Source organism: Desmodus rotundus, chromosome 5, assembly GCF_022682495.2.
Source record: "Desmodus rotundus isolate HL8 chromosome 5, HLdesRot8A.1, whole genome shotgun sequence".
Lineage (NCBI taxonomy): Eukaryota > Metazoa > Chordata > Mammalia > Chiroptera > Phyllostomidae > Desmodus > Desmodus rotundus.
The window spans coordinates 66,166,093-66,178,329 of NC_071391.1; the positions used below are offsets into that span (position 1 = coordinate 66,166,093).

The following is a 12,237-nucleotide window of genomic DNA, read 5'->3' on the forward strand; positions in this document are numbered from 1 at the left end:
AATGACTTAAAATTGTGATAAAGGGATATAACTCTTCTGTAAAGAGGGCAATAGATCATTAGAAAAAGGAAAAAAATATTCAATATATAAAAACTAAGATAAGTTTATCTTTGAGTCAGCGTGACAGCACCAGTGATAAAATAACAATGATCAATACTTGCTGGCCACTTATTATGTGCCAGGCCTGTGTTCCCTTTCAGGTGGGTACTTCTTACCCTCGTCTTACAAACGAGACCACTAAAGCAGAGTTCAACAATGTGCCCAAAGATCATGGAACTAGAAAAGGTTGAAATAAAAAGAGAAATCACTAACATGTTGTTGTTTGCCTACATAGAAAATCAAGACGTTCCTACCACAAAACTGTCAAAACCAGTAAGAAGTTCGACAACTATGCCGGATATAGACTGACATAAAAGGAAATAGTAGCTTTTCTATACACTAGTCTCAACCATGTAGAAAAGAAAAAGTCTCTACTAGTGAAAAGAATTCTAAAATTGTAACAAGAAGAAAATACCCAGGAATAAATCTAAAAAATATATATGTATCTTTAAGGAGAGTTCAATTCTCCATCAATTATTTAATAACTTTAATGTAGCTCCAGTCAGAAATCTGAAAGGATTTTTTTGAAGAGGAAGAGAAACTTAGTAGGCGGGACCATAACATGTAAGAACACAGGGCCAACGTAGGTAACAATTTTAAAGCAGCATAAGAATGGGGGCCTTGCCCTACGAGATAGTTACAAGCTACAGTATACATGAGCGACAGTGTATCTCGTATGTGAGAGTACATGTATTATGTCTTAGTATATACAGAGCCCACACATAAAGCTAGAGTATTGACAAAATGTGGTAGTAATGCAGGGGGAGAAAAACAGGCCATGGACTAGCAAGAAGCACACCCCTTCTCATTTTGTTTCTATTTGCCTGTATTGATACAAGAGAGAAGAAGAGCGAAATAGTCCCACTAGGTTATAAACTTGGGTGTACAACATTTATGTGTCTCCAATGTCCTGTGGCTATGAATGTCCAGGATAGTGCTTTGCACAGGGTACACACTGAGCTTCACTGGCTGAAGGAGCTGATGACATTCCCTGCTGGGTCCTATTATTCCTTGGAAGCAGGACCCCTCGGCTTCGCAAAAGTCTGCAAGCAGGCTGACCCATGACCAACGCTGTCAGGCTCCTTCCTCACACGGGGACCCCGAGTCCAAAACATGCACTTCCCCCGATGCAGTCATTTCTACTGATTTTCCAGATTCTTCTCTGGGTGTCTGCTTTTTGCTAGCATTCTGTGTCTGACTTATTTTTCTGAAAGCATCATGCAATATTTATCTGTTGAATATGTAAAAGGATGAAATAAACATGCACACTTTTTAAAAAGAGATTGGAAAACAAGCACTTGTATGCTGTTTCATATTTATATTTAAACATAGAAACAACTAAATATAAAGTAAAAAGAAAAGCTCAAACCTTTCCACCACTTCTATGTCAAAGCAGAATCGCTTGTCAATTGAATCCGTCTTCCGTCGGATACAAGATTTTAACTTAAACATTTCTGGTGAGCTGGTAACAAGGCCGTTCTGAAACCGGAAGGGACACAGGTTGGCACAATGACAAGGTGAACTGAAAACTATTCAATCTCCCACCTGAAAGTGCTGTGCTGAAATGTAAACTCAGAGCAAGGTTATGCATCCAGGTCATATGAACGAGACTTTGCCCGGTGTTAACTGCCCAGTTATAATATACCAAACTCTTCATTAATATACTAATTGCATTTATGTGTTTTGTCAAAAACTTCTGTGACATGCCTGTCCAGTTCACTTCAACATATGGACCTGCAATGTTAACTTGCAGTCTAGTTAGCATATATGCCTTGGGTCTCCAGATTTAGAAAAGGTGGGAAACTACAGTTATAGTAATGTCACAAGTAGAGATCCGAATGTCTGTCAGGACACAACACCGTTGTTCTGAATCAGAATTTCCTAGATGTGTGTGTTTGTGTGTCTCTGCACTGGAGCCTCGCAGCACTAAATGACAGCCGCCTGAAAAGTCAGGAGAGTCACGGAAGTCAGTGAAGCTCTGGTGCAGAGCTGCTCTGGGGCCAGAGCTCTCCCTCGAACCCTGCGCCTGTTCTGCTGCTGGTCCTAATGTAAGGAGACAAACCAACTGCTGCCCGCTGCTGACACTCGAACTCTGGACGGCGTCCAACACAGGCTCAATGAATAAAATTTTCTTCCATGCCCGAGATGCCAATTTTAGGGGGAATGTTTGCCTAATGTCCGATGAATTCTATTCACAGTATCACACACTTGTAAACAGGACTTTGGCCGGGCCTATTTGCTATTAGCTCACGGACTGTCACATAAGCTAACTTTCTGGCAATATCTTTTCTTAGGAAACCTTCAGAGTAGAAACTAGGTGTGGTTATAGCATTTAATAACTTCTCGTGATGCTGGCAATCTACGGTTTCCCTTCCTCTGGCATGCCAGGCTTTATTTTATGTCTCTCCGCTTGAAGTACTAGACTAACAAATGCCCCAGCACAGTGCGTTTCAACTGCTGTGTATGAGCGTGTGTCGAAGGACCTACATTTACCTGCCATGATCTACGCCACAAATTAGCCAGGCATGCCACTTACTTTTACCACTGTGATTTTCTAATCTGTTAAAATAAGGCCAGACGAAGTCATCTTTCAAGTACACTGTGTTTCATCCTGCTCACTAGCCACGGAAGACATTCAGTGACCAATTTATGGGGTAAACGAGCATTAGCCGATTTTTCCTGAGAAACTTTGTTGGCCAGCATTTCAGTAAACAGCACACAGTGCAGAAGAGGCAAAGGCTTGCAGGGGCAAAGGCAGCCTCCCATAGAGGCCACCTGGGGCAAGACAGAGAATCCTTGGGCCTGGGCCAGCCTCTGACAGGAGTCCCTCCTGGGCTACTGGCCAAGCAACAGCAGAGGAACAATGCGCTAGCAGGGCCATGAGATGACACCTCGGTAGACCATTGAAGGACCCCTACCATTAACTCAGCTGCTTTTACACTTTCCATGGCCACGGACAAAGGAGATCCTGGCCACCTTTTTTAAGTTATCAAGGTCACTAAAATGAGAGAGACGTTTTTGACTTTTTAATTGTTTTAAATTGCATGCATATTTATTAGAAAAGCAAGCACATGTGATTTTTTTGTTTGTTCTACTTCCATTTCTTAAATAAAAACCAGGGTTAAAAATAAAACCAAAAGACAAGCACTCACCATTTTCCCGCTGGATTTCATTTCTGAGACACTCATTGTGAATGTTTTACTTCCTTTATCATATGTACAGTAATGCTTAGTCCATGTAAAACCAAGTGGTCCTAATGTAAGGAGACAAACATTACAGGCTGTTAAGAATGATGGGTGTCCAAGTTGCACAGTTTTGACACTGTGGTGCACAACCGAGGATTTCCACAGACTGTGTACGTGTGACACGCGTACTGACCGGGAGTGGGAAGGGCGAGAGTGGCGGGTAGTGGTGCGGGGCACAGTGCCTCGGCCTCCAACGACTGGGCTTTCCCCGCAGCTCCGACACCCTGCGAACTCAAGGGTTACCTGAGGTCTGAATTTCAGTGATCTTGTCTGTAAAAGGGGCTATACTTATAGCCCACAGAAGTAGGAAGAATGAGAAATAACAGTCTGAGTTACTATCACTGGTCTCCTTCTTATCCTCTATTCTTAAAACTGCCAGAAATACCCTACTAAAGATTGAGCAAGGTCATTTCACCCCTTTGTGCAAAAGTCTCCAGTGGTTGCCTATATCGCTCCTGATAAATACCAAAGTAAATATTCACAAGGCCCCTCAGTATGCATCTCACCTCGCTTACACTCTGCTCCAGCTGCACCAGCCCCCTTGCTGATCCTTGAAAACAGTAAATGCACTTCTGCCCCAGGGCATTTGAACTTGCTGCCCCCCAACCTGCACTACTCTTCCTTCCAGGATCTGCACTGGCACTTCCTTCGGGCCTTTTCCTAAATGTCACCTTCCTGATATCATTTCTCCTGTAGCGAGAGCTCACCTAGCAACACCCTCAGCTGATATTTCTTGCTTTACTTTCCTGTTTTATTTTCTTCTTAGCAGTTATCACTGTCTAAACTATAATTAACCTATTTGTGTTTGTCTCTGCCACTAGACTCTAAGTCTCTAACAGTAGGAAAGTGTGCTGTCCTAATGACTTAGACCAGGGCCAGACATAAAGCTGCCGCTCAACAAATATTTGACAAATAAATAAAGGTCATCAGTCATCTTTCTCTAAACTTAATTGACCTTGGACTTATTTCTTCTTACCACTCATCAGAGAAAAAGTGAATTCAAATAACTTCTTAAAATGAAAATGTTTCACTACTTACAGTACAAGGAAGTTTTATCTGTATACTGCTCACTTTTTCTCCCCCGCAGCACACCATGCTACTGTCCTCCATCTCCGTAAGGAACGGGGTGCTGCTGCTTCACCGAGGGGAGGGGTGCAGCGAGAGTTCAACTTCAGTTCCCACCCAGGGCAGCCAACTACCCTCCATCCAAATGTCAGAGTGGCTCAGCGGGCAGAAAACAGAGCTTGTTTTTGACGTCGTTTCTCTATCAAGGGCCCCATTCTGCTTAACATCTGGATCTTTCTAGCAACAATTATGTACAATATTATTGCTGTCTTGGTTTCATAACCATATATTTAAAAGCAAGAAATGGAAATGGAGAGGTGCGCCTCTTGAGAAAAGTGTTTCGTGAGCCATCTGAAATTTTTTTTCTGTACTAACAGCACCCTTGGTGCCATGGCTCGAATACTCAAACCATTCCAGATTTTATAACTATGGGGTTCAGCTGCACACTTTGTAATCACAAAGGATTATTGCATTTAACTTCAATTCTCTTTGGGGAGCATTTTACACTATAATAGTTAACAACGCTTGTTGATAATTCAGTTACATGTGGTGTAAAATACTTGAAAGGCTTGGAGCTGATTAGTGGAAGTGACTGTGTGGAAATGCTTACAGTGACTTCACTACTTAACGATTTATGCAGCAACGTTAACCACAATTTTGAAGTGAGGTTGCTGCCGTGCTCTGATGACCTTTGAGACCTCACTCGTTTTTTTTCCTGCCTCCATCATAAGTTCAGAATCTCAAGCATTCAGTCTTCAAGACTGCTGCACACGCATGCTGCTTTCTTTAGAGTTGGCCTGGCGCTAGGCCCGGCCAGATGTTCTCACACTAGCGATTCTGAAGTCCTTAAAAAAAAAAAAAAAAAAAAGACTTGGAAAATAAAAATTTATTATAGCTCTAAAGCTGTAAAATAACACAAGTTTAATTATCTTGTCCAGTAATCATCTGAGGTTGCTGACATGTTTACAAAATTGAAGGAAACAAACATTCATGGAATACCTACTAAGTGCCAAAATTTTACCTAAGAACTTTTTAAGTCACATTGTATATATCATTTTACACATAAGCAAATAGAGCATAGGAGCTGCAGATGGTACTACTTTCTTTATCAATAAGGCATGCGATTGGAGTTCTTTTTTAGGGAATAATATTTCTCAAGAGTGGTTTTAAGAATCAAATGAGATAAATATAAACTGCACAGACTAGTAAAAGCTCATGGTAATCACAGTAGTATTACTACGCACCACTACTAATGATAGAGACATTTTACAAACACTATCTCCAGTTCTTGCAACCTCATTACCAGATAGGTATAAATCTGCTTCTTTTATAAATGAGGAGCTGACCTCAGAAAGTTGTAACCAGAATCACCTAGTGGACAGATGGCGGGCAGGAAACTCCTCCGTAGTTCTGTCCAACTTTTGGGGACTCACGCTCTTCCTGGTTAAACGCAGTCCATTGGAACGCACTTTAATGTGTGCCCAGAGGTGGGTCACAGAAACCACACCTCCAGACCAAGTGCAGCTCTGTGTCTGAACTGCAGTGATCCGCCACCGCCCCAGCACGGCCGTCTCTATTTGTCACACTGTACAGCTCTGAGAGTCACTACTGATCACTGGTCGCTGACTGACTGAGTTTGACTTATGTCTCCAGCTACAGAATAAATGCCCTGAAGCCACGCTCTTCATCTCCTTTTCCGTTTCCCGGAGAACTGACTCCCAGCGATAGCAACAGCACAATCAGTATGTCTTAGTGGGCTGATAAAATTTTTATATTATAAATGCTTTCAAAGATTCCCAGTAGAAAGGGGCTCTGAATATTTGTCTCTTGTGTAAAAACAATTCCAAAGGCAATAGACATCCATTAATTTTTCTTTTTAAATCCCCAGGAAAGGAAAAGGGTGAAGGATGGCAAATGGGAAGAGGAAGGAGGGAGGGATTATATCGGGGCCTGAGAACACTTCGGAAGGTGAGGAATACCTTCCTTATGTTGACTGTGGAGATGGTATCACAGGTTCATACTTACGGCAACATTTTTCAAACTGTACATTTTAAACATGTGCAATTTATTATATGGCAGTTGTACCTCACTAAGGCTGTAAAAATAATGCAGGGGGATACAGAGAAAATTGAGATAGAAAGTGTCTTGGGACCAAGAAGGCAACAACAAAAAAGAGGATGCTAAAAAGAGAGGGAGAGTCTGACCGAGCGCCTCAAATGCACGTACTGCTAAGAGGCCACCACAGGAAGCACACTAAGGCTATTATTTTAACATCCAGAAACAGATTTGTCAAGGTAGACAGTTATGAAGGAAAAATCCCGGAACCCAGATCTCCCGAGCCAGAAGCCCTTCACCATCCAGTCCATGTCTGCTGAGTCTGTTGGATAAAATCGTTACTTGCTTGAGTGCAACCAACCAACAAATGAGCATCTACTGAGTATGTCAAATATAAAATGGGTTGCATTTTAGCGATCATGTCATTCTATGTGAAAAACTCTTACAGCTGACGTGTTATCTCCAGCTTCTGCATCCCAAACCCTTTAACTATGATATCTTACCAATCAAAACAATTTTATTACTCTATTGTCTGCTGACTGACAGGGAAACTTTAGAGCAGTGCTATTTCATGTGGTTGGTGGGTCTCAATAAATGAGAAAAGTAAAGTGTAAATAAGCATTTCAAATCTTTCACAGCAATTTGACATTACTGCAAAACCCAAGCACATGCTTTTGTGTCCATGACAGACTGGAAATAAAAAAAATCATTCCTCCACCACAAAGAGTATGAGAACGGTGGGTTAGGGCATATCTGGTTAGAACTAGAGAGCAAATTTAGTCAGACTGGTTCCACTTAGTGGCAGGCACCATGCAGAGAGGACCCCGGTTAAACAATTTTGAATGGCATTTTATTTTTGTGAGAAAAACTTTCTTAGTGGGAGGCAGTTATAATAGTGCTCTATTGGGTCTGATGCTTATTTTCCTAACCTCAAGGGTGCCAATCTGATATCATGCAATGTCAGTTTTAGCCCTGAAAACTGACGAAACACTGAAGTCAATGAAATAACATTGCTGGAGGGCACACTGTTATCAGTCACGGGGATGGTTCATCCCAATAAAGGCTTTGACTTTTAATTTTCCATCAAACTTTAAACTGGGATTAGATATCACAGTTAAGTTATAAAACTGAACTCATGTTACTATATCATCAGAAAAAGGCTATAGGTAGGTTCCAAGTTCAACAATATACCAACTTAGAGATCCCGATGGTGAAATGGGAAAACGACTCCCTCGCTTTGGTGGTGAAGGTGGCAGAACAGACTAAATCCGATAAAGCCATAAGGGATTTCAGTCTTTGTACTTGGAGGAAAAAATACTAACAAAGTCACCTCTCCTGGAAACAGGACGTTAACCGTACGAGACATTAAGTTATGTCGTTGTGACTCACGTTTCTCCTGGACATAAAGATAGCCTTCCATCGTCCACTGGCTAGGTGGTCGGTAATCTTGGTTGGCAGATTTCATCCTTTGCATCAACCGCTCTACCTCTTGTCGAGTGCTTTCAAAATTATTCCTTGTCTTTAATAAATAAAATAACAATTTCATTCATTCTTTCCTACCTGTTCTGAGGGACTTAGAGCCTAAAATTTCAAAACTGCAAATTATGCAAAAGGTGACCTTGATTATTTCAGCACCACTCACCCATACCCATGACCCTCCATGTGGAGTCCTACAGCTGACTTTGAATGGCTTTAGTGAAACTTCTGCATGTTTCTCTTTGAATCTCTCAATCTCAATCCCAATCCGTGTGTGTATGTGTGTAAATTGTATGTTTTTTTCCTGCTGCTCACACTAACATTATTATTTAGTGGCCAATTACAGCACTTAAAAATATGTAATATTTATTAAACAGAATTTTATAATCATAATACCTAAGGTAAAAAAGCAGATCCATGGGCATTTACATTACTTTGGGGGATAAAAACAAACCAAATTCACGTATTTTTATACATGTAGCATGTATTTGAAAAAAGTTCACTGCCCTTATTCCAAACACTTTTGAAGAAACTAGTCTGGTTTCCAGGAATCCTAACGTAATTATCAAGAGGTCAGTATATAAATTAACCTGAAAAATGAACAGGTTTCCAAGTTCTAACTTCTATTGCAACAAATGGTTTACTCAGGTGAAAGCAAAAATACTTGAGGTAAAACATAAAAAGCATAAGGCTTTTCTCTATAAAACCTTTTGCATTCAAGCCACATTATCTCAACAGTACACAAAAATCACCACCGCCCAACTCCAAGACTTTGTTAGGGCCCATGATAAAAGAACTGAATGTCCTTAATCACCACTTTTGCTACTTTTCTCTTTTCAGTGTAAGAATCTGAATTTTTTCCTATTCCTTACCTTTTGTCAAATCCCAGGAATCTCACGATAATTGTATTGAATATGAGATAAACCATAAAATACTTTGACTTTTATATTTTTCTTTTAATATTTACTAAAAAGTCCAAATGCATTCCATATTGAAAAACAATGGAATAAATTTCATGTGAAATAGATTCTGCAGGACAATCTAGGTTGTGTAAAAAGCTAAAATTCGAAACACAGGGAGAATAAATCCAATTACGTACTGCTCGTGGGACACCAGAAGGCCACAGCTCCGTTTACTGGCCATCGTCACCACAACAAAAGTCAGAGACACAGGGAAAGCCAGGCTTTTTATCAAAGATTAAGTGAGAGCTTTCCAAATTTCTTTGGCTATAGAGTACTAGACAGGGTTTCAGAAATAACTTTTCATCTGTACAAAACACTGAACAATTAGAACTTCATTATTTCTCAGGTTTGATAATAAGGAGATGGGTTGGTTAAGGTTTTTTTTTTTTAATGTGGTGTTCAGCAGATGCAAATCAGAATTTATATAACTATGTAATCAGATATAAAAAGGATTGATTAGACAACTTTGGAAAATAAACCCTGACAGAAATAGATAGGATGTTTGTAAATAATTCTCACTTAAGCTTTGGAAGAGTCACTTATGAATATTTCGAACCATGTGTAAATTTATTATTAGAAAAGAGTAAATATCAGATGCATTACATGCAATTTCATACAGAGACGGGAGCTCAGAGTGCTAAAGTACGGCCTTCACTTCGTAAATACGGAAGTGCTGCCCTCTCAGAAAGCAGAGCTCACCTAAGGCCCCTCAGTAATGGGAACACTGGGTAGAGGCAAGTTTCCAAACTTCCAGGTGTCTGTTCCTTAGTAGGATTTATTTTTGTGATATTTTCTAATACATATTTTTAAACATTAAGATCGGCTCTTTCCTGGTGTACTTTCAACCAGCAGCTAGAAATCAACCCATTTTAAAATGAATTTATAATGTGGCTTTTCTAAATCAGTGAGGCTTCGCTGTACTTGGGTGAGTTCTGGAAAGACTGCAAGGTGTGGCTTGGTCGTGACCCAGCTGCGCTGTGACTGTGTGTTCACTAAGGAGAGGCAGTGAGACCAGGTCGAGTCTTACATTCTGCAAGTTGAACTGCAGCTGTTGCTTGTACGGTGCAAATTCCTGGGCAAGTTCATATCCCTCGTGGTAAAAAGTAAACAGACCCTGAAGGAACGACAAAAGCTGCAAAAATAGAGATGAAAAAGAAACCATGAAAACGTGTTTAAAAAAAGATCATCGACATGGGCAAATGACACTGCATTCTAACTCCTCAGCTAATAATTTTTCAATCTGTTTGGCAAAGCCAGCACTAAAATTATGGATATGAAACAGAAACACAAAAGCTAATTTCTACTTCCTTTTGCGAAGACGGTGATTTAATTTTTGAGTCTTGTCATGGACAGCTGTCATGTTAACTACTCGAATATTCAAATGCACTGAATGTTGAGGAGAGACCTTTAATGGGGATAAAGACCAAAGAGACATCTATCCTGTTCTAGGAGAGCTTCTAACCAAAACAGGGAGATAAAACGTGCAGACGTGAAGAAGCCTGAACAGTAAATTAGAGATAAGAGGTACCCAACAGAAGGAATTAGGGTTTGGCCAGATGAAATTAAGGAACATATCACAAGGTGGCAGTACTGACTTGGGAATTGAACAGACATTTCCCTCCGAAGTGGAAAGAAGGCAAAGCAGCTAAGAGTCGAGTAAAAATAAGGAGATAGATACAGATCTTTCATATGAGAATAAAAGTAAAATCTTCTTTAGAAAACCATTAATTTCTCTGATCCTGGACTGTGCTTATTTGTGACGTTCTTATTCATGCAGTTAGGAATGGCTCTCCACACAGTTATAGGACACAACTGTTGCTAAATTCTAACTGAAAAATTATCTATTTTTTTCACTTTATTCACTGGGCTTTTATTCTGCAGACTTGTATACCAATTCAATCTCTTCGTCAACCTCTTCAAACAATAAAATTAAAAATATTTTTATTAGTGGCTAATGATTTTCTAATTCAAATAGCATGATACATCTCTCTAAGCTAATATTTTTTCATTTTTTAAAAAATTGTTGTTTCTATTATAATTTCCTTTTTTAATTGTTGTAAGCTATTATTTTAAATTAAGGAAGAAACAATGTGAAACCTTTTACATTTGGGGAAGCAAGGAGGTTTAGCTAAATATTGACTAGTCTGTGTGTTATGGTTTCCAACAGGTAAGTGCTGTTTCTATATGACAACAATCTAACACTTTTCTTCCTATAATAAGTCAACTTACAATATCATGTTCATTTCCGAAAGCATTCAAATTCGTTTTTTATATTCTAAAAGTTGTGCATCTCTTGTTGAACTGTTCCTGACAATGTGTCAAAATACATTGTTTGTCAATTTTAGAATTATTTTACATCAAGTGAAAATTATTATCAAAACGAGGCAGTCAACAGATTATCCTTTACTAAAGTGATGCTATGATGTTTCTCAAATTAACCGGTAGCTTAAAACATATAATCTGCACATATTATGGCCCAATTAAAAAGAACTGTAGTTTATAAAATGGGATTAGAAAATACCTTTAATTAATTGGGGCTTGGATATGCAGATTTAGAGGTTTTCAGAGACTAAATGAGAAAATACTTTGAAAGTATAAGGACAACACTGGTGCTCTAAATAGCTGAGTAATTTCAGGTTACGTACGAAGTTGTTAAAAGGAGTACTGTCTCGTGTTTTGTTAATCCAAAGTTAAACTGTCCGATGAACTGGATGTACTATAGGGAAGATGCTCTTCCTACATCATTGTAAGGACAAAGAATTCAATTACACATATAAAAGATACTTTAAAACTATCTGTAATAAATCTTCCTATAGAACACCCAATTCCCCGAGATCCATCTAAATAAATAACTCTATTAGCGTCTTCCTCAGAACTCAGATACACTACGTGGCAGACAAATATGATGTAATCTCACAATACGTGCAGCGCACCCATAGAGAACGTACGATTCTTTGGAAGAAAAATTATATTCAAAGAACCACCCACCTTTTCCTTTTGTTCCACATCTACTTTGGAAACAGGTTTTGGGAAAGTTTAATAAAGACAGAATGCATGAAATAACTGCCTTTACATGGTAGCAAAACTAAATGTTTTTTAGGTTTGAATATATATATACTAGTTCATTTTATCCGCAACAAATTCCATGATGCTAAATTAAGGGAACTTAGTAAGACCGCCTGAATCTTTAAGAATTGCATTTCCTGCGTGTCATTTTCTTTGTTCAATCTGCCTGGGTGGGTACAGCGGTGAGGAAAAGCTGTGTCCCAGCTTACCTTAAACTAATCCTGCCCCTTAATATAATAATAACAACTATAAAGTACTAGATAGATTAG

At 39.3% G+C, this 12,237-nt stretch overlaps 1 protein-coding gene across 3 annotated transcripts in view; it reads right to left on the minus strand.

Annotated features, from left to right (window-relative positions):
• The window catches only part of ARHGAP42 (Rho GTPase activating protein 42), a 245,838-nt gene that overhangs the window by 39,135 nt on the left and 194,466 nt on the right, over positions 1–12,237 (minus strand). For all 3 annotated transcript variants that reach the window (XM_045183571.2, XM_024574588.3, XM_045183572.2), the window contains 4 exons: positions 9,930–10,034; positions 7,854–7,983; positions 3,252–3,352; positions 1,469–1,578 (listed from right to left, as the gene is read on the minus strand). In XM_045183571.2, the coding sequence (XP_045039506.1) occupies positions 1,469–1,578; positions 3,252–3,352; positions 7,854–7,983; positions 9,930–10,034 (446 nt within the window). The remainder of the gene's footprint in view (positions 1–1,468; positions 1,579–3,251; positions 3,353–7,853; positions 7,984–9,929; positions 10,035–12,237) is intronic.